General features: G+C 67.2%; 6 protein-coding genes across 13 annotated transcripts in view; 1 reads left to right on the top strand and 5 right to left on the bottom strand.

Moving 5' to 3' along the window:
* Window positions 1-177: 177 nt before the first annotated feature.
* RASSF1 (Ras association domain family member 1) lies at window positions 178-4,805 on the bottom strand. Of its 2 annotated transcripts, XM_067002905.1 has the most exons (6): window positions 4,527-4,805; window positions 3,408-3,529; window positions 1,782-1,886; window positions 1,410-1,695; window positions 550-665; window positions 178-450 (listed from the first exon to the last, which is right to left on the bottom strand). In XM_067002905.1, exons 1-6 carry the CDS (start codon window positions 4,774-4,776, stop codon window positions 304-306), a joined length of 1,026 nt encoding a protein of 341 aa, XP_066859006.1. In that variant the 5' UTR covers window positions 4,777-4,805; the 3' UTR covers window positions 178-303. The 2 variants fall into 2 exon arrangements, with proteins under 2 accessions (XP_066859006.1, XP_066859005.1); XM_067002904.1 differs by lacking the exons at window positions 3,408-3,529; window positions 4,527-4,805 and adding an exon at window positions 2,501-3,028.
* An 871-nt stretch (window positions 4,806-5,676) lies between these two features.
* Window positions 5,677-15,319, bottom strand: ZMYND10 (zinc finger MYND-type containing 10). The gene is made up of 12 exons (XM_067002906.1): window positions 15,080-15,319; window positions 14,530-14,638; window positions 13,416-13,532; window positions 12,231-12,284; window positions 11,988-12,140; window positions 9,884-9,972; window positions 9,496-9,596; window positions 8,381-8,553; window positions 8,005-8,130; window positions 6,460-6,581; window positions 6,228-6,353; window positions 5,677-5,994 (listed from the first exon to the last, which is right to left on the bottom strand). The coding sequence occupies exons 1-12, from the start codon at window positions 15,169-15,171 to the stop codon at window positions 5,910-5,912; spliced, it is 1,347 nt and encodes a 448-aa protein (XP_066859007.1). The 5' UTR covers window positions 15,172-15,319; the 3' UTR covers window positions 5,677-5,909.
* Window positions 14,059-19,110, bottom strand: NPRL2 (NPR2 like, GATOR1 complex subunit). Of its 3 annotated transcripts, none has more exons than XM_048073294.2 (12): window positions 18,969-19,110; window positions 18,592-18,683; window positions 18,342-18,510; window positions 17,107-17,215; window positions 16,720-16,856; window positions 16,410-16,507; window positions 16,280-16,316; window positions 16,090-16,183; window positions 15,898-16,015; window positions 15,644-15,786; window positions 15,326-15,423; window positions 14,059-14,638 (listed from the first exon to the last, which is right to left on the bottom strand). In XM_048073294.2, the coding sequence occupies exons 1-11, from the start codon at window positions 19,038-19,040 to the stop codon at window positions 15,356-15,358; spliced, it is 1,137 nt and encodes a 378-aa protein (XP_047929251.1). In that variant the 5' UTR covers window positions 19,041-19,110; the 3' UTR covers window positions 14,059-14,638; window positions 15,326-15,355. The 3 variants fall into 3 exon arrangements, with proteins under 3 accessions (XP_047929251.1, XP_066859008.1, XP_047929248.2); XM_067002907.1 differs by having other exon boundaries at window positions 18,592-18,638; window positions 18,969-19,095; XM_048073291.2 differs by lacking the exon at window positions 18,969-19,110 and having other exon boundaries at window positions 18,592-18,914.
* Window positions 18,876-20,746, top strand: CYB561D2 (cytochrome b561 family member D2). 2 transcript variants are annotated; one of them, XM_067002909.1, is made up of 3 exons: window positions 18,876-18,971; window positions 19,466-19,503; window positions 19,583-20,746. In XM_067002909.1, the coding sequence occupies exons 2-3, from the start codon at window positions 19,492-19,494 to the stop codon at window positions 20,084-20,086; spliced, it is 516 nt and encodes a 171-aa protein (XP_066859010.1). In that variant the 5' UTR covers window positions 18,876-18,971; window positions 19,466-19,491; the 3' UTR covers window positions 20,087-20,746. The 2 variants fall into 2 exon arrangements, with proteins under 2 accessions (XP_066859010.1, XP_066859009.1); XM_067002908.1 differs by lacking the exon at window positions 18,876-18,971 and adding an exon at window positions 19,220-19,376.
* A 255-nt stretch (window positions 20,747-21,001) lies between these two features.
* On the bottom strand, window positions 21,002-23,781 carry TMEM115 (transmembrane protein 115). The gene is made up of 2 exons (XM_048073304.2): window positions 22,779-23,781; window positions 21,002-22,143 (listed from the first exon to the last, which is right to left on the bottom strand). Exons 1-2 carry the CDS (start codon window positions 23,630-23,632, stop codon window positions 21,942-21,944), a joined length of 1,056 nt encoding a protein of 351 aa, XP_047929261.2. The 5' UTR covers window positions 23,633-23,781; the 3' UTR covers window positions 21,002-21,941.
* An 816-nt stretch (window positions 23,782-24,597) lies between these two features.
* The window catches only part of CACNA2D2 (calcium voltage-gated channel auxiliary subunit alpha2delta 2), a 194,697-nt gene continuing 192,712 nt past the window's right edge, over window positions 24,598-26,582 (bottom strand). For all 4 annotated transcript variants that reach the window (XM_067002844.1, XM_067002846.1, XM_067002845.1 and 1 more), the window contains one exon: window positions 24,598-26,427. In XM_067002844.1, the coding sequence (XP_066858945.1) occupies window positions 26,299-26,427 (129 nt within the window). In that variant the 3' untranslated portion in view covers window positions 24,598-26,298. The remainder of the gene's footprint in view (window positions 26,428-26,582) is intronic.

The raw sequence follows: 26,582 nt of genomic DNA, 5'->3' as shown, positions 1-26,582 counted from the left end.
CCGGCGCGCGGCGGCGCCCCCCGCACGTGACAGCGAGGCCACGTGACAGGGAGGCCACGTGACAGCGGAGCCCGCCCCCCCACCCCCCCCCCTCCCCTCCCCGTCGCACCGCGAAGCGCGAGGCCGCGGGTTCGAGTCCCGGCGCCGCCCCCCCCGCTCGCACAGAGACGCCTCAGGCGGGTGGATCCAGGCGCTTTATTCCTGCCCCAGCCCCAGCCCCGCGCCCGGCCCCCCCCCGCCCAGCCCCAGCGACGTCCCCCCGCCGGCAGGCGTCCATCGTGGCGGCGGCGGCGGCGGCGGTGGTCACCGCGGCGTGCGCGTGGCCAGGGCCTCCTGCATCTCGCGGCGGCAGCGGGCGTAGCGGTGGCGGACGCGTCGCACCTGCTCGTCCTCCTCACGCTGCAGGATGCGCAGGAAGTTGTGCAGCTCGGGCAGCGTGAAGGCGTCCCACTGCGGGGCACAGCGCGCCTCGCACCGGGCACGGCACGGAGCGGGGCGCCCCGCAGCGCCCCGCAGCGCCCCGCAGCGCCCCGCCGGCCCCGCACTCACGTTCACCTCCCCGGTGTCGTTCTCCTTCAGCACGAAGCTCAGCGCCTTCTCGCTGGGGCCGGCCAGCAGGCGCAGCCGCAGCGGCTGCTCCTCGTCGGACAGCTTGCGCAGGTACACTGCGGGCGGGCGGCCGCGGGTCACCACCGCGGGGACGCCGCCACCATGGGGACACCGCCACCATCATGGGGACACCACCACCATGGGGACACCGCCACCACCATGGGGACACCGCCACCATGGGGACACTGCCACCACCATGGGGACACTGCCACCATCATGGGGACACCACCACCATGGGGACACTGCCACCATCATGGGGATACAATCACCACCATGGGGACACCACCACCATAGGGACACTGCCACCATCATGAGGATACAATCACCACTATGGGGATACCGCCACCACCATCACGGGGACACCACCACCATGGGGACACTGCCACCATCATGGGGATACAATCACCACCATGGGGACACCACCACCATAGGGACACAATCACCATGGGGACACAATCACCACCATGGGGACACAATCACCACCATGGGGACACAGTCACTACCACGGGGACACCACCACCACAGGGACACAATCACCACGGGGACACAATCACCACCATGGACGGGGACACCACCACCACCACCATGGGGACACCGCCACCACTAGAGGGACACACCACCCACCACCACTGGGGACACTGCCACTGTGGGGACGCTGATGCAATGGGGCCACCACTGGCAGGGGGGCCACCACCGTACAGGGACGCTGCTGCCAGGGGAGTGCTGCCACCACAGGGCCACCACCACCACCACCAGGCCGGTGCCGCTATGGGGACACCACCGGGACCCCCAGGCACTACCTTGCTCATCCTTCTCGGACCTCTCGAAGAGGGCGAACTTGCGGGGGTCGTCCACCACGGTGAACTTCCTGAGCAGGGCGCTGATGACCTCGCTGGCACGGGTGTGCGAGAGGACGTGCAGGTGCTTGACGGTGCCGCGGGGCAGGTAGAAGGAGGTGCGGCGCTTCACCCCCGGGCCGCGCTGCCCCGGCCGCCCCCCGGGACCCCGCTTGACAGCTGGCACGGAGACAGGGCGCGCCAGCTTCAGCTGCACCTTGATGAAGCCGGTGTAGGAGCCGTCCTTGTTCTGCCGCGGGGGAGATGCAGGGGTGGTGAGTGGGGGACCCAGGGCAGGGCGCCGCGGTCCCCGACGTCCCCCCGATGTCCCCGTACCAGGCTCATGAAGAGGTTGCTGTTGATCTGGCTGTTGTACTCCTTGATGCGCTGCTCCACCTGCGCCGGGTCCAGCTCCGCCGTGTCCCAGCCGCTGGGCTCATCCTGCGGGAGGGCAGCGGGGCTGAGCAGCCACGCCGGGGGGACACCGCACGCACAGACACGGCCCTGCCCCGTGAAGTGCGGACGGGGCGTGCGGGGTTGCATCAGCCCCGGCGCTCAGCCGCCGGCTGGGTGTCCCCTCCCGGCGCCCCAGATCACGGCGGTGTCCCCGAGGCAGCCGCCAGCCCGGCACCGGGGCGGGCTGGGCGCCCGATGGGGACGCCCCGGGGGTTTGGGGCAGCCCGCCTGGAGCTGCTAATGAGTATTTACGGGGTGCCGCGGGGCTGGGGCGCAGCCGGGGGGGGGCTGCTGGGGGTGCTGACGGACCCTGCTTGGGCATGGGGACAGCTCGCCGCCGTGCTCGGCGTGCGGCAAGCCACGCGCACCCCGTGGGCGCCCCGCAGCCGGCCGTGGGCACCCCGCGGGCACCCCCGCGGGCACCCCGCGGGCACCCCGCCCCGAGCCATGCGCCCCCCCCCCGCGCTGCCCCGGCACGCAGCCAGCTGCCCCAGGACCAACCCCCCCCGACACCCCTCGCCGTGCCCCCCCGTCACCCCCGTGACGTCACCCCCCGTGACGTCACCCCCCCGTGACGTCAGAGGCGGCCCGGGACCGACCTGGCGGCGGCGCGGGCGGCGGCCGAGGGAGGTGCGGGCGGTGTAGAAGAGCTCGGGCTCGGAGTCGGAGTCCTCCTGGCTGCAGTAGCCGCTGCTGGCCGCGCTGCCCCCCGTGCCCCCCGCGCCGCCCCAGCGCAGCGCCAGCGCCGCCGCCGCCGCCCCGCAGCCCCCGGCCGCCGCCCCCGGCGGCCCGGCCCCGGCCCCGGCCCCGGCCACGGCTGCGGCCCCGGCCCGGGCACAGGGGCTCGCCCGGCCCCGCGCCAGCCCGGCCGCTCCGGCTCGGCTCCGCACGGCCCCGCTGCGCCCCGAGCGCTTCGGCTGCGGCTCGGCGCGGCTCGGTGCCGCCGCTCGGCCCGGCGCGGCGCGGCTCGGCTCGGTCCCCGCTCGGCGCGGCACCGTGGCCCGGTCCCGGCGCGGCTCGGCTCGGCCCGGTCCCTGTCGCAGCCCCAGCCTCGGCTCGGCGCTCCCCGCTGCCCGCTGCCCGGCTCGGCGCGGCCCCGCTCGCTGTCCCGGCTCGGCTCGGCCCGGCCCCGCCCCGCCGCGGCCGTTGGGCTGACGCGGGCCGGGGGCGGCGCGGCGCGGCCCCGTTTCCGGCGGTGATTTCACCCGGGCCGGGCGCCCGCGGGGTCCGGGGCTGCGGCGGGGGCACGGCACGGCACGGCACGGCATTGTACAGCATAGCATCCCGTGGCACGGCACGGCACGCCTTGGCACGGCACGGCACGGCATTGTACAGCATAGCATCCCGTGGCACGGCACGGCACCGCACTGTACAGCACACCTTGGCATGGCACAGCACAGCACAGCATGCCTCGGCACGGCACGGCACGGCACGGCACGGCATGGCATGGCACAGCCCAGCCTGGGCTGCCTCCCCCCCCCCCCCCCGTGCGCCCGCGTCCCCTACCACATTCGTGTCCTTCTCCAGCTCCTGCTCGGTGCCATCGTCCTCGTCCCCGGTGCCCAGGGGGCCGCTGCAGTCCAGCCGCACCAGGGCCCGGCACCGGTAGTGGCAGGTGAAGCTGCAGTCTGGGGACAGGGACAGGGCCACACTGGGGACACCGGCACCGCCAGACCCCCAGCACCAGCCGGGGGATTTGGGGGTGCTGCCCGCCCGCGCTGCGCTGGGGCACCCAGGGCCAGCACCCATGCGGAACCCGGTGCTGTGCCGCGCTGCCCGCTGGGGCCGGGGTGCCCCTGTCCCCTCCTCGGGCTGCCTGGGGGGGATGCTCGGGACCAGGACCCTCGGTTTGGGGGTGCTTGGTGCCGGGACACCCATGCCCAGGGAGGATGCTCAGTGCGGGGACTCCCGGTGCCCAAGGGGGGGGATGCTCTGTGTCAGGATGCCCATGCCCTGGAGGAGTGCCCAGTACTGGGACGCCCACTGCCCGGGGGGGGGGGGTCAGTACTGGGATGCTCGATATGGGGAGGCTCAGTACTGGGGTGCCCACTGCCCGGGGTGGTGCTTGGTACAGGGACCCTTGGTACTGGGATACTCGGTACGGGGATGCTCGGTACTGGGATGCTCGGTACCGGGACGCCCGCTGCCCGGGGGGATGCTCAGTACGGGGATGCTTGGTCCCGTTGTGCCCGCTGCCCCGGGGGATGCTCAGTACCGGGATGCCCACTGCCCAGGGGGACACTCGGTGCTGGGATGCTCGGTACCGGGATGCTCGGTCCCAGGGTGCCCGCTGCCCTGAGGGATGCTCAGTACCGGGATGCTCGGTATGGGGACGCCCGCTGCCTGGGGGAATGCTCGGTCCCGGGGTGCCCGCTGCCCAGGGTGCCCGCTGCCCGGGGGGATGCTCAGTACGGGGACGTTCGGTATGGGGATGCTTGGTACCGGGATGCTCGGTACCGGGACGCCCGCTGCCGGGGGGGATGCTCAGTACGGGGATGCTTGGTCCCATCGTGCCCGCTGCCCAGGGTGCCCGCTGCCCGGGGGGATGCCCGCTGCCCGGGGGATGCTCGGTCCCGGGACGCCGTGCCCGGCGGCGGGCGGCCGGGCTGGGGAAGCGCTACTCACGGCGGCACTGGAGGCTCTTCCTGCCGCCCCCCCAGACGAAGTCCCCGCAGAGGTCGCACCAGGTGTGGAGCCCGCGGCGCCGCGGCTCGAAGCGGTGCCCGGTGCCCGGTGCCGCCGCCAGCCGGGGCTCGGGCCGCGCCGCGGGGCCGTGCCGGCGGGCCGGGCTGATGCGCAGCGCGTTGGCCCGCTCCAGGCGGCCCCGGCCCGGCCGCGGCTCCGGCTGCAGCTCCCGCAGCTCGATCAGCTCCATGGCCCCGGGCGGCACCGCGGGGGAAACTGAGGCACGGCCGGGCCCCCGCCCACCCCCCCCCCGGCCCCGGCGAGCGGCGGCTGAACCGGCGGCGGCTCCGCTGGCTGCGGCCGGCGGGGCGGGCTGGAGGCGGGGTCGGGGCGGGGGGCCCGGGGCGGCCCCGTTCCCTGCGGCCCCGGGACCGGAGCGGCCCCGCTCCGTGCCTCGGTTTCCCCGACGGGCGCCGTGGGGCAGCCCCGAAGCTGCCGCGGTCGGCCCGGGGCCAACTCCTCACCCCGCCGCCCCACGGAGCGGCCCCGGGAGCACCCCCGGGGGCACCCCCGGGAGCACCCCCCGGGTCCCGGCTGCAGCGGCACCCCCGAGCCATGCCCGGGGGCTGCCAGGCGGCACCGCTCTGGGGCCACCCCGTGAGCAAACGCGGCCCGTGGCACTGTGGCACCGCCACCTCCGCCACCGTGGCTGCGGGGGAGCAAAGCCGAGCTCCCAGCCGAGCTGCTGCAGGCCCCAGTGACACCAGTGACACCACTGGGATCCCCCCCCCAGTGCTCTGGGGCCCACGGCGCCCTGGGACCAAGCCCTTGGTGCTGACGTCCCAGGAGAGGGAGCGTCTTCCTCGGAGCCTGGGAGATGGCAGGTGCTGAACACCCCAGAAACTCGACTGCTCGCTCAGGTCCTCGTGCTAACCACATCCTCTGCCTCCTGCCCCTGCTGCTCTAACGACACGAGGTGGCCTGGGGGCCTCTTCGCCCCGCTCACCGCAGGGACGGGCCCACGCCCTGCCTGCCTGGGGGGGGGGCTTGACTTTTTTGGTAACCACACAGCTATCAGCTCTTTTTCGGGTTTTCCAGGATTTCTGGTGTTGCACAGAGTAAAAAAATAACACACGAACCTGCCCCTGGGTGCAAGGGAGGGGAGGAAGTGGTTTATTACATTCAGCGAGGAGAAAAGAGGGGGTGCCGAGCCCCAGCGGGGTGCAGAAGGAGGGGGGGTTGTTAGTGGTGGGGAGAGGGAGGCTGAGGCTGCCGGGGGCTCGGAGAGCAGCAGGGGGGTTGGTGCTGCTGTCAGCCCTCCCAGGCGGTACCGAGGGGCTTCTCCTCCCTGGCGGCTGGGCTGCAGGGAGGGCCCTGCCCCGCTCACGGGGCACCCGCTGTCCCCGGCGCCTGTGCCAGCAGGCCGCAGGCCGTGCGGTGCTTCTGCCAGTGCTGGACCTGGCACGCCCTGCGAGGGGGAGCCGCGGCTCAGGGCTGCGCCCGCTCTGCCGAACCGAGCAGGGACGCAGCCCGTCCCCGTGAGCCGAGCGGTGCCACCGCCAACCCGCAGCGCTGCCGGGACATGCCGACCCCGCGGCAGTAGCACAGCGCGCGCCAGCATCCCCTCCGCCAGCGCTTCGGTGCCGCGTTCCCCCCGCAGGGCGCAGAGCGGGGTGAGCAGGGGGCTCCGGGCTGCCTTACCGCGTGCAGTACCACTCGTTCCGGCAGCGAGAGCACCGCTTGGCCGCCTCCGCGCCGCACACCCGGCATCGGGGCTTGTCGGGGGCGAGAGCCTCCAGCATGTCCAGGCTGTACGTCTGCGCCCACCTGCAGCGGGGTGCAAAGGGGAGAGGCGACAAGCAGCGAGCTGCCCTGGTGCCGGTCCCTGCTTACTGGGACAACTGGTCACGCCGGGCACGGAGCAGGGCCTCACCTGCGTGCCTGGTGCTTCAGCTCCTCCTCGGTGGGGCTGAAGGCGTGCTTCACCTGGTGCTTGGCGAGGGCTTCCCACTTGCCCGCGTTTTTCCTGAGGAGGTGGTCCCAGATGACGGGCACCTGGCGGGAGAGGCAGAGCTGGAGGGTGGCAGCACAGGGATGGGCAGGGGACAGGAGGGCAGCTGGCCCAGGGGGCAAGGAGCAGAGTGAGCAGAGGCAGCACGCAGAGGTGCAGGCACAGCGCGTGTTTTCGGTTACCCGGAGGGGACGGATCCCCTTTCCCAACAGAGGTGAGGGGCGTTAGGTGAAACGGGCGCAACCTTCGGGAGCAGGAGCTCGGCTGCGAGGCCACGGCTCCCAAACGGAGCCCCGTGCTCTCAGCGCTGCGAACCCAGCGCTCCGGAGCCGTTTGCCTGAGCAGATTTTTCCACTCGTCACTTCCCCGAATGCGAACACCAGGGGAAGGGCTGGTTTTTGCAAAAGGGAAAGCGCCAGCCCAGAGCGGCGCTCGGAGAGGAGGAGGATGCTTCAAACGGCGCTGGCATCTCCAGCCAAGTAAAAATAGCCAGGCCTGGGAGGGGAGGAGGCTGCTCTGGGAGAAACCGAATGGAAAAGACTTTTCTCAGCTTGGCTCGGTGACAGGGAGTGAGTTCATTGCTTGCTGGGCAGAGCGGGGAGCCCGTGCGTGCGCTTCCAGCTGGCTCCCCCTGGCTGCCCTTGGCAGAGGAAGGAGCAAGGCAAGCCCAAAAGCGGAGCTGTGGTGAAGAGCAGCAGCCTGGACAAGGGCTGGACGAGGTCCCCAGCGTGACAGATGCCTGTCTCTGCCCCACTGACAAGTTGGCAGTTAAGCTGGGGTGCACAGAGATGCTTTAGAGATCTGCCCTCCTCTTCACACACAGAGTTTCTCCCCCTCAGCTCACGAGAAGGCATCTGAAACACTTTTCTCCAGGAGTTACCACTGCCCAGACTGGGAGACCCAAGGACCCCACGATGTCTGAAGACCCTCAGGGCCCATCTGCCAAGCCCCAGGCACCAGCAGGGAATCGGGCTGACTCCAGCCTCTCTCCTCAGACCACTGCCTTGGCGTTTTTCCGTAGGCAGCGTGCCAAGCAGCCCTCGGCCAGGGCTGTAGAAGGGGCTCTTCCTGGGGAAGGCCAGAATCCAGCAGGAAAACAACGATAAATGTCAAACAAAGAGTTAATTGTTAAAATGAGCCGGTGGTTGTCTCTGCCCCGTGGAGCCACCACCCCGACGATTCAGTGCAGTCTCGATAGCTGTTTATAGCCCAGCATTTACGCCTTTAGGAGTGACTGCTTGGCCACAGCTGTGGCAGACGAAGGGCAGGAGAAGCAGATGAAGTGGGAGCCAACTGAGCCGGCAGTAATGGTGTCACAGTGAAACGGGTGCTTGACTGCTCCCCTGTGCCACCACCTCTCCAGAGCCGAGTTTGGCAGCAGGAAAAAAGGGGAAGGGAGTGACAAAGTTCAAAGCGGAGCAGCTGGAGAGAAGAGCTGGGAGAAGAGCTGGAAGAGCCACCCGATACCTGCTCCAGCACGAGATCCTTCTTTGGGGGAGCCGGCTCTGTCACCGCGAGGTGGCTCAGAAATCTCTGCATCTCCACCAGGTTGGGCAGCTGGTCCAGGAGGACGTCTGTCAGGAACGCCCGCAGCTGCGGCCACGCAGGGGGTGAGAAGAGCGAAGGGAGAGAGGTCAGGACAAGGGAGCCAGAGCCGGGTTATGGGGCTGAGGAGCGAGAGGGCTCTGGCTGTGTGCTGGGCATCGGCAGGGAAGGTCTACGGGGCACCGTCAGAGCGACTCACGGGGGCCCCAAGCGGTGCCCCAGCAAACGCAGCCCTCGCTGCCGCTGGCACGGTGTCGGACCCCGCCGCTCTCACACCGCTGTGCCCTAGAGAGCCTACCTTGAGGAGCTGGCTCTTGTTGAAGCTGTCGAAGTGGTATTTGCGCTGGCATTCGGGGCTGAGCAGAAGGTTGAGGAGGGCAAGCCACACCTGCCCATCGAGCTTGGTCATCTTCACCTGATCCTCAGGGGGCACCACGTGCCACGCACCGTTCTCAAACTTCTTGAGCTTGCCTGAGGGCAAGACAAACATGGGGCTCCAGGGGGAGAGCTGCCTCGGAAAGACAGCTCGGAGGTGGGGCGCTGCCCTGCGCTCACCTCCTTGCTCTGGCTCAGGCGAGCCCCCCAGTTTCTGCCTGCCTCAGCTTCCCCACCCCTTTGCTCGGCACAGCGGCCTTCTTGGTACAAAACCAATACACTTGAGAGCACGAAAAGCACAAAGAACACGTCTTCAAGCAATAGGGCTGTGGCAGGAACTAAAAGATCCCTGCGGTATCACCTTCTGTACTCGGCCAGGTGCTGAAGAACACCAGCAGATGGTGGGGGAGCCCACCAGCGCGGCTGCAGAGGCACGTTGTGGGGTATCAGCAGGGCCAGTACCTGCTCTTCCTGAGGTTCTTCTGCCAGTGAAAGCCAGAAGAAGCACGACCATAACTGACGTGACAGAACAAGCGACCGTGCTGCTCTGGGGGGGGGTGGAGGAGGATGTAACCCTGCATCTGCACAGCCTGGAAATGCCTTTGCGCTCTGGTTCTTTCCCATCCCTCCCTCGGGGCCCTGGATCAAAGCTCCTCTGACACCCCAAGCTTGCAGGCGGAGAGAAGGGACGCGTTTCCTGTCCGGAGGAAGGAGGAAAGCTCCCGCATCCAGCTGGGCTCCTCTCAGCAGGCCTGGAGCCACGTGCTTCCCCCAATCTCTTCCTCTCTTGCCCTCGCTGTGAACCCCTGCTGAGGCACCTTCCCCTCGCAGGGCCGCAGCGGGGAGCGCCGCTTCCCACAGGCTGCGCCCGCTCAGAGGGAGGCGGCGAGGAAGCTGGGGGGCGGCGGGGGGCGGCGGGGGGCCGTGCCTGGCTGCAGAGCTGCAGGGCTGCGAGGGCTCCCGCAGAAGACCCGTCAGCAGACGCAGGTCTCAGCAAGACACCACGGCGCCCCAGGTGCCGCGGGGCACGCTCTGTACCTGCTTCGTGGCAGCTCCACGGGCAGTGCTCCACCAGCTCGACGAGGAGGCAGGGCAGGTTGTGGGTGTTCAGCATCCGTGTCAGCGCGCTCAGGGGCAAACTGGAGATAGAACGGGTGAAATGGTGCGCTCAGACAAAGGCCAGAACAGATACAAACGCTCCCGGAGGCGACTGGGAGAGGCAGCAGAAAAACAATGACAGTCAGAGCAGCTCCTGTTCCCACAAGTACCACAGAGCAGGGTGGAGTGCTGCTGTATTCGCCTCCCGGGGCGTAGTGCCGCCGCCACCACCGAGGCAGCCAGCTGCTGAAGGGGGCCCAGGCCGCCAACCCGCAGGAACCTCCAAAGGACCGCTCAGGGCACGTCCTCCGCCACCCCGGGCACCCACCTGTCCACCTGGTCAGTGATGAACCGCAGCACGGACAGGGCTTTCAGGGAAATTTCAAACTCCATCGCCTCCGCCTGCTTCTGCAGCTCCTGCGGAGGGGCAAGCACAGACTCAGGATTTCAGGCCCCATTTCCCAGGAGCTACGAGGAGGCAGCTTGTTGGCTGCACATCAGCAACCATGGGCTGGGGAGGAAACCGAAACCCTGTGAAACGAACTCTGGTTCTCATCTGGACTGCAGCAGCGCTGCCTGTTTGCCAGAGCAGGGACAGGAGTGCCTGCAGCCTGCTGTAGCTCGTCCCTCATCTCCCTGCCCGTTACAGGCCACGGGGGGGTGCCGGTGGTGTCAGGAGTGCCACCCCCTGGAAGCAGACAGTCCCAGACTGCTGCTCTCCCTCCCTGGCATCACCTCGTGGCCCGGCAGAGACACGCGAGGCTGCAGGAGAGGGGAGCTGCATCATCACGAGGACGAGGAGGAGAATCTTGGCCCAGGCACGGCAGCAGTCCTGATCTGACCCTTTTCTGGAGCTGCCTTTCCCCTCCAGCTCGCTTAGGGCCAGCAGAGTATGTCCCTGTGGCTAACCCAGCCCACAGCTACGCAACCCAGCCTCCAGTCAGCGGGGACACCACCTCCGTCCTCCACGCGCCCAGGCTAGCAGCCTGAACGTCCTCTGAGTCAGCCTCTTTTGAGACCATCGCGATGTCAGGGTTGAGAGGTGCCAATTCCTTCTCCGCTCCCGTCCCAGACGCTCGCCAGCTCACGGCCGTGCGTGCAGAGCACTGACCTCAGCAGCTCCCATCGGACACCGCTCGCGTTCCTCTAAAGCTTCCAGGAGAGCATTTTGGGCTCTCCCTCTCGCACAGGTCACCACCTCCCTCTCCAAACTCCCCCGGCAGAGTGGCAGAGCTCGTGGGGCTGCCCACAGGAGCCCCGCTTCCCCACGGCTCCCGCTGGTGGCTGGACCTCATCCCTGCTACCGCGGCGCAGGGACCATCGGTGCTGCTGGGTGCCAGCGGAGCGGAGTGCCCCAGGGTCACCGCAGCACGCAGCCCTAACAGACAGCAGGCCCCGCGATGCAGGAGAGGGCAGGAACTGCTTTTTTAGCACGGGGTTGCTGTATGCAGAGTCAGGAGAGGCTGGGATAAATCGGAGGAAGCCAGGCTTCTTGGGAGGCGAGCGCTTTTCAGAACCCAAGTAGCTAGAGAGGACTGTTCTTCCTCGAGTTGTGTCAAAGCACAAACTGAGAGCCCTTGCCCCCCCCCCCCCAGCTCAAGCTGGGAAAGCATTTCCTGGAAAACATCCCTATTGTGCTCAGGAGCCCTCCACTTCCTTCCCCTTTCTGGGAGAGGAGCACGTGCTCGGGCAGCAAGCCAAACGATGGACGCAGAGGGGAGGTGCCGCCAAGTTTGCAGGCTATCGCTTTAACTCCATTTCTCCAGACGCTCCTCGTGATCTGCACAGCTCAAAGAAAAGATTTAGGTGCTGGGAAGCAAAAAGAGCTCCCACCGCAGAAAGCTGTGCGCAGCCACCCTGAAACACCCCACCGGCAACAGCCCTGGACTCGCCGCTGGCCCAGACCAGCGAGGAGAGGAGGTGTTTTCTCGGAGAGCAGAGGAAGTTAGAGGGAAATGCATTAGGGCAATCCCTAGTTGTGTCATACGTGGATTTACGGATGGGATTTCTCTCACGGTTAACCCTGGCTGGCTCCAGTGGCAGCCTGAGATCAGGTGGTTTCGTAAGCTCCATGGAGACGTACCCACACAGCTTTCAAGAGCAGCAGCAAATGGCCGAACCCCCTGCACTGATTACTTTGCCTAATTATCAACTCCCCAGGTGCCCCCCAAGTCAAAAATCTGTCCTGCTGGCAGCCTGAAGCTGGCACTGTCACGAGACAGGGAGGAAGCGCAGCTGTGGGGTGGAGGGAGGAGCACGCAGCCTGTCCGAGCTGGGCGCAGATGATCTCTAACACCAGACCGCCTCGGAAAGGGCAGGAGGTGCCAGTGCTGCAGCCGAGGCTTTCTCTGTAAGACCTCTCTGGGCTCCTTCAGGCTGCCTGCTGCCTCTGTCACTTGTGTCCCCAGCAAGCTACAGGACTTTCTCCTCACCTGCATGGACGACAGGCTGGCCAGGTCCTTGGGATCAAGTTCTTTCTGGGTCACTGCCTGTCCGCTGGTGCTTCGAGCTGCAAGCAGGGTCAGTTTTCGGTGGCAGTAATCGATTAAATCCAGAATGCTGTCCTCTGCCGACTCGCAGATCTCCTTCGCAACGACAAGAGGTTCACAGCGAGCCAGCCCCCACAGCCGTGACCTCCCACCTTCACGCTACAGAAAGCCGAACGCGCCGCTCACCTTGTAAAAAAACACCGTCTCCAAGAGGTTGATGATGGAGGCTTCGTGATGCAGCTGTGGGGGGAAAACAGCAAGCGGGAGTTAACGGAGCGGGGGGCTGCCAGCACCGGGGACACCGGCAATGGGATGAGGCGCAGGGCTCCTCTCCCGAGAAGCTGCTTCTACAGCTGTGGCCGAAAGCCAGCATGGACAGCGCTGTCCTGAGACCAGGACCCATGAGATAACTGCCTTGAGGCAACGCTGCAGACAAGCAGCTGCTCAGGGAAGACACCGCCTTTCCCCAGCAAGGTGTCACTCTGGAATGAAAATTGGCTAAAACTTCAGAGTTTTGGGGCAGATTTGCCTTAGAGCAAGGGCTGCGTCCCTCCACAGGGAAGCCAAGTTGCCCAGATCACTCTCTTGCCAAGAGTGGCCCGAGGGATGTCTGCTCTCAGTAAGAAAAGCTACTTTTTCTGTTTTTTTAAACGAGGAGGCACGTAAGCTGTGGTTAGAAACACCAGAGAAAAAACAGTGCTCAAAGAGGGGCAAATATCCCCGGGGCATAGCTGCTCAGGAGCCAGGGTGGGAAAAAGGGTCTAGAAGGGTGTGTGTGTGGGAGCACTTCTGACGGTTTTCCAGGCACTGATCTGCTCCTGGTCACAGAAAAGGCAAGGACATCACAGAGACTGCCAAAATCCCAGGGGCTGTGTTTTTCTTTACCAGACAAAACACAGTCCTGCAGGGTCTGTTAACCAGCAGGTACAGAACCTGCTGTCAGGAGTGACTTCTCAGCCTGCTGAGAGGTAAAAATCACAGCTCTGAGACCTTCAGCGCAGGATTTATTTTTAAATATAGCAGTGTCGGCCCAATTTCCAGGCTGCTCAACTAACTCTGCTGCTTGCCCAGCTCTCCTGCAGCTTCAGGAAATGGGCGATTCCTCGGTTTCTGTTCCGAGCCGAGGTGCTGTTTCACGACGCAGCCCCAGCACTGCGTGCCAGAGCTGGCAGGGGCAACCCGAGCACCTGCCTGGGTTTCTCAGGATGGCTGCGACTGACCAAGGCTGTCACTGACCGAGGCTGTCACTGACCGAGGCTGTCACGCCACGGGTGACAGGCTGAGCGAGCACTTTGCCACCAGCCCCTCCTGCCTGCCCGGGTCTGCCCCATCACACCCCCGGTTCCTGTCCCCGCTGCTCCCTCCACTCACCACCACGTAGATGGGAAAGGTGCTTCTCGGGTGGAAGTCCTCCAGCCGGCACAGCACGGGGAAGACCTTGTGCTTCCAGACCTCCGCTGAGATCAGCTCCCCGATGAGAACGGGAATCTGGACGGGAGCGGAGCCTTTCAGACCGGCGCGAGGCAGAGGGGCCAGGCCGGTGCCCAGCGCCCCGCGGCCATTTCGGTCCTGGGGCACGCCACGCAGCACCAATTTGCTTTCTTACACCACCAGTTTTTGAGCCTTCCCTTCGCAGCAGATACTGCACGAGTGGGAAAGCCTGGGAAGCCAGGGGACCAGGCAGAACCGCTATTTCCCAACACAACTGCCACGGTTCGAAAAGGAAGAGCACTTTTATCACCCGTGTTCAGTTGGACAGACTTTGGAGAGGCATCACAAACCAACAGCTTTTCAGCGAGCCTCTGGCCTCAGAGACCAGAGGGCAGAGAGTGCTGCTGGGGTTACAAAGGGGAAAACGTCCCTGAGGTCTGGGCAGAGCCAGGGCCCCACACGTCCCCATGCAGCCCAGGCTGTTCTGTGGCTGAGCCACCGCGGGTACGGGGCAGGGACCTGCAGCCAGAGGGGCCAGCGCAAACCAGCACCTAGAGAGGAACCGGAGACCAACAGGCAGGAGTACCGCAGCTTGGCTTTTAATTTTTTTTTTTTTTTTTAAAAAAAAAGCAACAATGGCAAACCACCAGTCAAATATCTTTGCCAGCAGATTCTTCGCCATCGACAGTTTATCCCCAAACTGGACCTTGTCCAAAAGCCGACCCCAGCTGGAGGCTGAGGGCCTGGCACAGGGATCGCTGCTGCCCCCACCCGCTGCCCTGCCTTACACCGTCCCTCCCGACCACGCAGTTCGTGATTTTGTCACAGACCAAGAAACCCGGGGAGGAGTACCAGGGCCACAGCACCCGCGTGGGGCAAGCCACGAGAACCCGCACTCCTCCGGCGGGGAACACCCGGCTCCTGCAGCCGGGCGCAGGACGAAGCAGGGTGCTCGCCGCCACCTTTCCTGACAGACCGGGGACGGGCCGAGAGCTCGGGGAGCAGGGACGGGGCTGGGCAGAGCCGGGTGCCCCCCCGGACACCCAGGGCTCACCTTGCCGTGGGTGACGAGCAGCTCGGTGAGGAGCTGCTCCTGGCCGGCGGCGGCGCTCAGGATGGCGTGCATGTTGAGCTTCTCCACGCTCTCGTGCTGCCGAAGCCACCTGCGGGGCAGCCGGGTCACCCCGCAGCTGGGGCCCTTTCTCACCCCCTCTCCCCAGTCCTCAGGGGACACCTCAGAGCCATCCCCCCTCGGGGGCGACACCCCAAATTTACAGCCCCCCCATTCCCACCACCCTCTGTCGTCCCCCCCCGACTGGGGCAGCCCCAGACCTGGTGCCCCTCGCTACCCCTCTCCCAGACCCTCTGGAGACCCCCTAAAACTGCTGGGGGGGACACACCCCACATTTACAGCCCCTGTTCACCCCCCTCCCAGAGCCCCTGGGGACCCCAAACCCCACCGACCCGCAGAGGGGACACCCCAAGCTTACGCCCCTCAGACCCCCTGGGCCCCCTCCCCATCCCCTCAGGAGACTCCCAATGCCCCCCAAATTGGAGACACCCCAAATTTTCACCCCCCCTCACCCCTAGGGACCCCCCCGCACCCCTGCCCGCCGGCGTCCCGCAGCTCGGTGCCCCGCAGGGCCTGCACCAGCGCCTCGGCCTCGGCGGGCAGCAGCGGCCCCGCGGCGGCCATGGCGGTGCCGGCGTCGCTATGGCAACGGCGGCCATGATGGCGGCTGGGGCCTCCGCCGCACCCTGGAGGCGCCCAGGACCGTGTGGGGACACAACGGGGGGCACCGGGGGGGACAGGGGGCACAGGGACAAGGGGGGACAACTTGGGAACACACACGGCGCACGCCCCGGCCGGCCCGGCTCCGTCACTTCCAGCACACGATGATGTTGGGGTCGTTCTCCAGGCGCTCGTCCAGCTCCTTGTAACTCATGCCTGGGGGGAAAAACGGGGTGCCCGGCGTCAGTGCTGCGTGTTCCCTCCTCACACCTCATAAACCACCCCCCCCGACCTCCTCCATCCCCGCCTGGCCGCCCTGCTGCGACTGGACCCCATGCGCTGCTCCTCTGGGGTTTAATGGCTCCCGAAAGGTGAGGGGGGAACACCCCAAAACCACCCCCGGGCACGCAGCACCCCCTGCCCCGTGGCTCCTCACCCGTCTTGCAGCAGATCTCGTCGTAGCTGTGGCAGCCCGTGTAGAGCCGCGCCGGGTGGCTGCGCTCGTCCCGGGCCACCTTGACGGGGTATTTCTGGAGCCGCCGGATGAGCCCCTTCATCAAACCGAACTGGATGAGCCTCCTGGGGGGGGCAGGGGAGAGAGGGACGTGATGCTCAGCCCCCAGATGTCCCCTCCACCCCCTGCCTGTTGCCCCAGCCCTCCCGCATCACACCCCCGGATGGGGCTCCGACCTCTCGTCCACCCGCTGCAGCTGCAGGGTGTAGCGGGAGATGAGGTCTCGCACCGTCGTGCCAGGGCTGAGGCCGCAGTACAGCTGGAAAACGTCACGGAGGCTGGCTCGTTTGTGCCCTGCGGGGACGAGACGCTGTCAGCTGCCACGGATGGGTCCCCGGGCACCAGGACGCCACACGGGAGCAGCGTACCCGGCTTGGTGACGTAGGACAGGCACTCCTCCTGGAGGCACTTGTCGTCCACCAGGTCCTGGACCTTCGGTGTGGTGCAGTAGACGTTGGAGTACTGGGGAGCAAGGGACGAGCAGCTTGGTTTTGCCGCGACTCAGGAGGACGACGGGTGTCCCCCGTGTGGCTACGCCACCTGTGGCTGCCACCTCACCTGAAGGATGGAGACAAGCGTGACGACCCCGTAGTACCTGCAGGGCAAGGGGAAAGGTGAGAGGGGCAGAAGTCCTGGCCAGTCCCTTCCACCCCAAGTCGGGGCCAGCTTCACCCCCCCGCGCACTCACAGCAGGTTCTGCACAGCGATGCGCACCAGGTTCAGCTCCACGTCGGCTTCAGCGGAAATCTTCTGGACGTGCCGAAATCCGTCGATGTAGGGCAGGATCTGGGAGGGGGAACAGGAGGTAATGGGTAGCGGGGGGCAAAATCCTGAAGGAGCCACCCATAGCATCACCCCACTGCCCACGAGACTCCCTGGTGTGCTGAGCGACCAGGTCACCTGCAGCACCGAGCACAAAAGTTGGGGAGCACTGAGCTGTGCTGGGGACCACGGAGCCCTGGGGCAGCTCATGCCCTAAGCACCCTCCCCGCGCGGACCTGCTGCGTGGTGAGGTCCCACTGGGAGTTGAAGAAGTCGTCCTTGTCCTGGGTGAAGACGGGCACGTCGTACTCCTGCACAATGGGGGGGTCTGGCCGCTGCTCGATCACCTTCAGGTGGATGGTGTTCGACTCATCTGGAGGGGAAGAAGGAGCCTGAGTTCTCACAGGAGCCTCCGGAGCTTGCAGTCAGCAGTCCCAGAACGCCTCAAAGCTACGTGGAGGAAGGTGTCTGTGGCCAAAAACCTCACCCCTTTGAGCCAGGCTGGCTCAGGCAGGCCCCAGCGGCGAGCACAAAGTGCCAGAAGCAGCACAGGGACGGCTGCTGCCCCTCAGCCCCGCTCCGCCCTCACTGCCTGGCTGGGCGAGCACAGCTGCAGTACCTACCTATGGGCAGGGTGCACTTTCCTTTGGCGTTCAGCTCCTCCAGCAGGATGGTCATGATGGGCACCAGCTTCTGTTTGCTCTCCTCGTTGGAGATGAAGCCACTTTCCAGCTAAAGAAGGCAGGAAGGAGGTCGAGTCAGCTCCTCCCAGAGGGGTCACTGACTGACTAAGGAGCCGCACGGCCTACATGCTGCCTTCTGTCAGCCTCAGTGAGCCTTCCTTCTAGCAGAGCAGCAAATTGAGCCAGGCTGCCACTGGAATGCGCTGTAGCAATAGCGAAGACCCCATACCACCACCAAAGCAAGAATCTTCCCAAGAAAAAAAAACAAAACGAAACTGCAGAGCAAGAAAGAAGCAGGAGGCTGGGGAGTCCCCTGCTTGATTCAAGATCCACAAGAGGAGAGGCCTGCTGAATGCTCAGGGAGAAGTTTGGGGACATCTGTAACCCTTACAATTCAGAATAGAACAGAACAGAACAGAACACAGTAGTTCAGTTGGAGAGGACCTACATCAAGTCCATGTGTGTGAGCACCTCAGGGCTAACCCAAAGTGAAAGCACATTACTGAGGGCATTATCCAAATGCCTCTTGAGCACTGACAGCCATGGGGCATCCAGCACCTCTCCAGGAAGCCTGTCCCAGTGTTCGGCCACCCTCATGGTAAAGAATTTTTCCTAATGTCCAGTTTGAGCCTCCCCTGCTGCAGCTTTGTGCCGTTCCCATGCGTCCTGACATCCGTTACTGGGGGGAAGAGACCGGCGCCCGCCTCTGCGTTTCCCCTCCTCAGGGAGCTGCAGAGAGCCATGAGGTCGCCCCCGGCCTCCTTTTCCCCAAACCAGACAACCGGAGTGTCCTCAGCCTCTCCTCGCAGGACATGCCCTCCAGCCCTTCTACCACTTTCATTGCCTCTTCTGGATGCTTTCATGCCCCTTTACATCCCTGGAGCCCAGAACTGCATGCAATATACAAGGTGAGGCCGCGCCAGCACTAAACATAGCGGGACAATCACCTCTTTTGACCGTCCGGCCATGCTGCGTTTAACACACCCCAAGATGCGGTGTGCACTCCTGGCTGCCAGGCCACGCCGCTGCCTCACGGCGAGCCTGCTGCCACCAGCACCCCCAGGTCCCTCTCTGCGGAGCTGTGCATGGGTGACAGCCCCACGACGCCCTCCTCGGCCGCAAACCTGCCCCTGGCCCCGCGGGGCAGGCCGGGGAGGAGGCGCCGCGGGGCTCACCTCCAGGGTGGTGAGGTAGCCGGCCAGCTTCTTGACGATGGGCTCCAGGGCGCAGGCCTTGGCCCGCGCGTCGCAGACGAAGCCGAGGTTGAAGAGCAGGGCGTTGCGGCTGTACTTCTTGTGCTCGATGCAGACGGGGCAGCCGATCAGCTTCTTCTCCATGGCCGTCCTGCGGGGAGGCAGCGGAGCCTGCGCCCGGGGCCGGCGGGGAGCGGGTGGGCGCCGCGCCCCCCTTGCCGCGGGCACTCACACGGTGATGAGCTTGTTCTGCAGCTCGGGCTTGGTGATGACGTACACCTGCACCGTGTCGAACAGCTCCCGGGAGATGAAGTCCTCGGGCACCTGCGGCGACACCGCCGTGGCCGCCGCGGAACCGCCGCGCCCCGGCACCGTTCCCGCGCGGCGCGCGTTTCCCCCCGGCGACATTTCTCCGCGGCACCGGGGTCCGGCCCCGCCGCCGGCCCCCCCGCGGCACCGGCGTCCCCTCGCCGCGGGTCCCCCCCCCGGTGCCGCTGCCCCGCAGAACCGTTCCGCCCCGCTGCCGTTCCCCCCCTCGGCGCCGCTCTACCTCCCCGCCCGCTGCCGCCGCCCCCCGGTGCCGGTGCCGCCGCCGCCGCCCCGCCGCACCTGGTAGGTGATCTTGGGCCCCAGCGTGGGGTGGAACTCGCTGAAGAACACGCACTCGATCCTGCCCCCCATGGCCGCCCGCTCCCGTTCCGCACCGCGCGCACCCCCCGCCCCCCGCCGGCCCCGGCCGCGTCACGGGGGGCGGGCCTCAGCGGCGGGCGGCACCCCTCGCAGCCAATCGGCGCGGCGGGCGGGCGGACGGACGGCCGCTCGGACCAATGGCGGCCCGCCGCTCGCCCTCCGCACCGGCTCCCGCAGCGGCGCGCCCGCCCGGCGCCGCCATGTCGCTGCCGGCCGAGGGGGAGCCGCGGCTGCTCCGCTCGCTGCGCGCCGCCGCCGCCGCCGCCGCTCACGCCGCGTCCCTGGGGCTGCCGGCGGGGGTGGCCGCGCTGGCCCGGCCGGGCTCCAGTGAGTGCGGGCGGGGGGGGGTAGGGCCGCGGGGCCGCGCCGTGCCCCCCCCGCTCCCCTCCCTCACCCCCCCCCCCCGCTCCCCGCAGGCCTCTTCTCGTGGCACCCGGTGCTGATGGCGCTGGCGGTGAGTGCGGGGCCGCGGGGCCGGGCGCCGCCGGGTGCCGCCGGTCCCCCGCTGAGCGCCCGGTGCCGCCCGCCCGCAGTTCTCGCTGCTGCTGACCCAGGCGCTGCTCGTCTTCTCGCCCGAGGCCTCGCCGCTGCGCGCCCTGTCCCGCAAGGCCAAGGTGCGGGCGCACTGGGCCCTGCAGGTGCTGGCGCTGCTCTGCACCCTGCTGGGGCTGGCGCTGGTGGCCTACAACAAGCACCTGCAGGGCAAGGGGCACTTCCACACCTGGCACGGCCGCGCCGGGCTGCTGGCCGTGCTCTACGCCGGCGGGCAGAGCCTGGGCGGGCTGCTGCTGCTCTACCCGAAGCTGGCCAGGGGCTGGCCGCCGGGCAAGCTGCGGCTGTACCACGCCACGGCGGGGCTGGTGGGCTACCTGCTGGGCTGCGCCAGCCTGGTGCTGGGCATGTGCTCGCTCTGGTTCACCGCCGCCGTCAGCGGCGCCGCCTGGTACCTCGCCGTGCTCTGCCCGCTCCTCAGCAGCCTGGTGGTGATGAACCAGGTGAGCAACGCCTACCTGTACCGCAAGCGGAGCCAGCACTGAGCGCCCGCACGACGGCCCGCCGCCGGGGGAAGCTCTGCGGAGCCGCGCTCCCGCCCGCTCGCCTCTCTTGTGAGTCCCGGAGCGCCTGCGGCGGCGGCCCCGCGGGCTGTGCGCCGGCTGGGACGTGCCCCGGTGCCGGGGATGCCGCCGGTCCCCGTCCCTGGGAAGGGGAGGGTGGGGGATCCCTGCCCCTTCCCGCTCCCTTCCCATCTGCGTGCAAATTCCCGTGCCGCCGGGTTAACGGCGACGAGGTTTCAGCCTGGCTGGGGGCCAGGGGGTGTTTTGCAGCCTGCCGGGGGCCGGTTCGTCCTCCGAGGGGTGCACGGAACAGCGCGAGCGCAGGAGGAACCTCGGCAGGCAGCCGCACGGGCTCCTGTCCTCAGCACAGCCCCAGCCGGGAGCTGGCAGCAGGGCCCGGGGACGGTTCCTGGAGCAGAGCGACCCTCGGGACGGCTGGAAGCCGCCGCAGCACCTCTCCTCCCGCCGCAGCCTGCCGCCTTCCCGGCCCCGGCGTCGCGGGGCTCCGCGGGCCGCGCCGGGACGGCCCCGGGGCTGCTCCCCATCGTGCTCCTGGCAGGGCCGGAGAGCTGGGAACAGCGCCCGAGCTGGGAAACTCTTCTGTATCCAGAGCTTTTATTCAATAAAGTTTTCAGGCAGCTACAGCATGGCACGGCCTCCTTACTGCCCGGGGCGGGGTCTGGCTCCGGAGAACGCGGACCTCCTGAAGCCACCAAGGGTTTGGTTTTCCAGCCGAGGACCTGAAGCGGCACCAGCCCCGGGCAGGCGGTCGGCAGGGCCCCTCAGCCCCCGGGGGCCTCCACGGAGCCCTGGCACCGAGCAGCCCCCCGTTCGGGGGGAATACTCCTCGCGGCACGGCTCGGCGCCCCGGCTGCGGCGCGGAGAGGCCACCGAGCGCTCTTTCAAAGAACTGTTTATTGATACCGAAACGTCTGTGTTTTCCCTGGGTGACAAAACCTTCCCGCGTGGGCCTTTAGAAAAATAAACTCACGACACCACGGGCTGCGTCCCAGAGCCCAGAGGCGAGGAGCTCTGGGGAGCAGCCTCTCCCTCCCTCGCAAAGGACGGCCCGGCCATGCAGAGGGAGCAGGACAGAAGGGGGAGCCCGTTTCTACTTGAAGGAGAGGAACCCGGTGCCAGAGGAAGCAGCTTGTGCCCCGCTGTAAAAATTAATTCCAGCTTCTAGGATAATCTGGCAAACGGATTAGCTGAGCGGCAGCTGAGGGCACCAGCCCCTTCTGGGGCGCTGCTGCAGCAGGAGAGGAAAAAAAAAAGAGAGCCAACGCCACGGAATGAAGCCCGGGGGGGTCCGGGCGCTCGTGGCAGAGCCGGAAGCGGGCGCTGGCCCCACGCCGGAGCTCCGTCGGCCTCCTGCTGGGGCAGAGGGAGGGAGGGCGGGAACGGGCAGAGGGCGCTGAAAAGACCCACGAGCCTTCCCGTTCCCGAGATCGGAAACAAAACTAAGTCGAGAAAGGAGAAAACGGAGTTTCGAGTGCAGAGAAGCGAGGAAGCGCGGTGCCACTCGCTGACTTGGCTCCTGGGGTGCCGTGAGGTCCCTTCGTGGCCTCGGAGCAGGGGGCCAGCCTGCGCGGATCAGCCCAAGGTCTCCCTCCGGAGCAAAGCTCCCGGCGCAGGCATCCACCTCCCCGCGGGAGCCCCCGTCCGCGCCGGGGGGGCCGCGAGAGGCAGAGCCCCGCAGTGGTCAGGCCCTCGGCGCCGGGCTGAGGCAGCCCCTGTCCCCGGGCCAGGAGCGTCCCTGCAGGCAGTGTCCCCGTGCGGGCATCGGCGGCTCTCCCGCGGAGCTGGGCAGGGAGGACGGGGCCGGCATGGCCGCAGCTCACGGCTGGGACGGGGCGTCCTCAAAGGTGATCAGGCTGCTCTCGTGGCCGGCCGCCTTCCCTGCTGCGGCAGCGGCGGCCTCGGTGGGCACCACCTCGCTCTTCACCACCACCTCCTCCTCCTCATCCTCCATGCTGGGCCACGCCGTCTGGTCCTCCACGCGCTTCAGCCGCTCGTTCAGCGCCTTCAGGGCCAGCTGCCTGCGGGGCAAAGGCAGGTGGACAGCGGGGTGAGGGGATGGACGCGGAGCCCGTTACCTGCTCTTCCCCTCTGCTCTCACCCCGCGCACAGCCCCGTGGCAGGAAGGCCAGCGACCAGCACCCACGGGCTGCCCGAGCGGGGGCTATGGCAGAGGCGGTGAAGCCAAACGGAGCCACCGAGACACGACGTGCAGAGCTCCCTCGCCATGTGGTGTGCTCGGATGCCGCTGGCTAGCACGGGGGCCGCTCCAGAAGTGGAGGGCAGCGAGGCGAGCAGCGAGCTGGCGCCTCCCCCCCGTGACCGAGCTGCCGCCGCACGTGCGGGAAGGCCGGGTCGGGTCGCGATGCTGACTCAGCTCGCCTCCCGCTGCGCCACGGTGGCGGGGAGGACATGGCAGCAGGAACTGCGCCCCACTCCCTGACACACCCCTTCCCCGGGACCCCCCGCTCGGCACCAGCCCCGTGATTTCGGCTTGGGAAGCGGGCGGGCAGCCTGCAGCGGGTGTGCGCCAGCTGGAGGCCCCGTGGAGGAGGCTCCTCTCAGCGCCCTGACCCCACATCCCCCCCAGACGGAGAGCGGCGGGTTTACAAGCCGCCCGCAAACGTGCCCTGCAGCGGCGCGGGGTGGGTGGTACCTTCTCCTCTCGGCGTCCTGGGGGTCCGTTCCCGGCAGGCTGATGGTGATGGACGAGGGGGCGCCCACGTCGTAGCGCTTCACCGTCTTCCGGCAGACCCTCACCTTCACCAGCAGGCCGTACACCAGGTTGGCCGCCAGCCCCACCACCGGCTGCAGGATCTCGGGGAAGAACGTGGCGAAGGCGAAGTGGTCGGACATATCCCCGCGGCCCCTGCTGTGCCGCTGGTAGAAGCGCAGGTAGACCCAGCTGGAGAGCAGCCCGAAGCCGTAGGAGACCAGCACGTTGCTCTCGACGAGGGCGGCGAGCCGCAGCGCGGCCAGCACCAGCAGCAGCAGCATGGGCACGGCCTTCACCCTCACCTGCGGCACCCGCAGCACCGTGCTGTCGCCCATCGTCTGCTTGAGGGCCACCAGCACGCCCGCCAGGAAGCCCAGCGTGCCGTGGATGCGCACCTCGAACAGGTAGGCGAGGCGGAAGGTGGCGGCGTAGGCCAGGCAGTAGGCGCAGGCCCCCAGCAGCCCCACGGCCGCGTTCACGGCCGCGAAGAAGACCAGCAGCTCCAGGGCCCCCCAGAGCGGCTCCAGCAGCCGCCCGGCCGCCGCCACCGTGCCCAGGCTGAGCGCCACGGCGGCCGCGCGCTGCTCCACCAGCCCGTGGGTCAGCAGCGTCCAGAGCCAGCAGCCGGGTGGCAGCAGGAAGCCGGGCGTCACGGCCAGCCCGTAGGCCGTGTCCAGGCCGAAGGACAGCGCGTACAGCAGCACCACGGCGCCGCTCAGCGCCTTCACCACCACGCTGCTGCCGCCCAGCGCCCGCGCCAGCTGCTGCCGGGACACCGGCACGTACCGCCGCATGGCGGGGCCGCCCCGAAGCGGCTCCGGGCCCCCGGGCACCGACCGCGGCCCCCCGGCCCCCCGGCCCCGGCCCTGCCCCGCTCCGCTCCGCCCCGGCCCGGCCCCGGCGCCGCTCGGCCCCCGTCAGGCCCCGCCGCTGGGCCCAGGCCGGGCGCGGACAAACAGCGGCGCTGCGCATGCGCGGCGGGGGGGAGGGGCACGGGAGGGGCGGGGCGGGGCGGAAGGGGCGGGGCGAGAGAGGAGGGGAGGGGCGGGGCCACGCCCACTGGTGCCGCTGGGGGGGGGCGGGGGGGGGCGTGTGAGGTGCGGGGACGTGGGGGGGGCACGGGCACGGGGACAGCACACGGGGACATGGACACGGGGGGCATGGACACGGGGGGCATGGACACGGGGACAGCACACGGACACGGGGACGTGGGCACGGGGACATGGACATATGGGGGATGCAGGCGTGGGGGACGCGGGGGACGTAGACACGGGGGATGTGGATATGGGGGACACGGACACAGGACACGGACACGGACATGGGGGGCACGGGACGCAGATACGGGGGGTGCGGACACAGGGGACGTGGATGTGGGGGACATGAGGGACACAGGGGACACGGACACGGGGACATGGGGGGGTCACAAGGGACGTGGGCATGGGACGGGGAGAGGGGACAGACAGGGGACACGGACACGGCGGGGCACAAACCCCAGGGCACACGGACAGGGGCACGAGGGTGGCACTTGGGGACACGGGCTGGGGGACGCGCTCACCACGGGACACGGCCCCACGGGACACGGGGACGAGGGGACACAGGGCTGGGGGGAGCCCGGGGGCCCTGCCCACGGCCGCACGAACCCACCCGTGTCCCACCCGTGTCCCAGCTGTGTCCCCCAGGCCCCCGGCACAGCGAGGGGACACGCCGGGGTCCTTGTCCCCAACCCCCCCCCCCCGGGAAATGACGCAGCCACCGCCTGTGAAGTGAAAATATGAACATTATTTAATAACTGAGTCTCTGTAATAAACCATTTGAAAATATTTTACAAGGAGTCACACACACGATATCTTACAAATTGTCTTTTTGTTGGTTTTTGGAGTTTTCCAACTCTTCTGTACAAAAAAAAAAAAGAAAGAAAGAAAAAAAAAGAACAAATTAAAAATAAATTAAAGGAAACCAATTAAAAACCCAAAGCCTTTGAATGAGCAGAGAGAAGCTTTCGGGGTGGGGAAGGGGCAGGCCACGACCCCGGTGGCGGGGCAGGGGCCGCGCCGTCCCTCCGTCTCCTTGGTTTTAACGCAAAATAGACTATATATGTATATATTTATAGGTATGTATAGTGGCGGTATTCTCGCGGAGCACCTAACTAGACTACAGCAGTACACACACTCCCGGTAACACAGAGCCATCTGTTCAAACACGGGTCCCAGAGACAGTAACCAAACACACACTGAGAAAGCTACAAGCAGAATGACCATTAATTAACCCCAGCGCTAATTAGCGCCTCCCCAGCCCCCTCCCCACCGTCCCGGGTGGCCGCGGGTCTGCTCCTGTGTCCCCCCCCCCCGAAAAAAAAAACCGCCCGTGGGGCTGGAGCTTGGGGCACCCAGCAGGGACCTGGCGGCACCCGGCACGGCCCCGCTGGGGACACGGGCGGCTCGGGGACAGGCGGCGTGTCCCGTCGGGGGACACAGCGTGTCCCTTTGGGGACAGGCAGTGCACCCCATGTGGGGACACACAGCTTGTCCCATCTGGGGACACACGGCGCGTCCCGTTTGGAGATACATAGCACATCCCATGTGGGGTCACATAGCTTGTCCCATCTGGGGACACACGGCGCGTCCCGTTTGGGGACGCACAGCGCATCCCTCTGGGGACACACAGCGCATCCCATTTGGGGACAGGTCCCGCTGGCCGGCACGCGGTTTCTTTGGCAGGGCGGGACGGAGGGGCCGAGCAGGGCTGGGGCGGGCAGACGGGAAAGGTTTCACAGTGATCTGCAGAACGGAAAAGAAAAAAAAAATATTTTTTTCTGGTTTTTTTTTTTTTTTTTTCCTCCTTTTTCACCCCGATTTCTGTGCCCAAGGATGAATGAGAGCAGATGAGCTGAGAGCGGGGACCGTGGGCTCGGTCCCGTCCTGGCAAAGGCGATGCCTGGCTCCCCGCGCCCGCAGGGACGCTGCCACCCGCCGCTGTCCTCCCGCACGCCCAGGGGGCCAGGCCCCCCCCCCGACAAATCATACCGACCGTCTCCATCACCTTCCCTATCTTCATGTTGTGTTTTTCCCCCCCCTCTTTTTTTTTTCCCACACGTCCTTGTCGCTGACAACAAATACCGTCGTTCTCCAGGCTAAACTAAACGTAGAAAGATCTGGTTTAAAATCTTCAGGCTAAAAAAATAGGCGAGGGACTGGGGGGGGGGGCTGCGGTGGGGGGCACAAGGCGGGGGGGCGGCCGGCGGGGGCTTTCGGAGTCCGAGCGGCCGGGGCGGCTGGACGCCGTCCTGGTTTGGGGGGCCCCTGCCCGCACCCCGGCTCTTCTTTGGATGCGGCCGTGGGGAGCGCGGGGGGGGCGGCCCCGGGGCTGGGGGGGGTCCCCGAGGGGGGTCGCTCCCGTCCCGCTGGGCCTCGGGAGGGGATGGAGATGGAGGCTGAGAGAACAGGAGGGCGGCAGGCGTGGGTTAAAGGCAGGCGGCCGGGGGCAGCGGGTGCCGGCTGGCGCTGGAGTAGAGGAGCAGCAGCTGCAGGGAGAGCAGGACCCCGAGGGAGGGGGCGAAGGAAGCCCCTCGGCCGCAGTCTGAGGTATCTTCCTGGGGGGGCAAAGGGAGAGCGGCCGTGGGGCACCCCCAGAGCTGCTGCCGAGCCCCAGGGGCACCCGATGTGACCCCGCTGTGCCTCATCCCTGGGGACCCCCGTGGCACTGCCCCCACCCCCCAGACCCCCATGGTGCACCCCCCAGACCCCC

The sequence above is a fragment of the Anser cygnoides genome, chromosome 10 (assembly GCF_040182565.1).
Source record: "Anser cygnoides isolate HZ-2024a breed goose chromosome 10, Taihu_goose_T2T_genome, whole genome shotgun sequence".
Lineage (NCBI taxonomy): Eukaryota > Metazoa > Chordata > Aves > Anseriformes > Anatidae > Anser > Anser cygnoides.
This window is presented reverse-complemented; position numbering and strand designations above follow the sequence as displayed.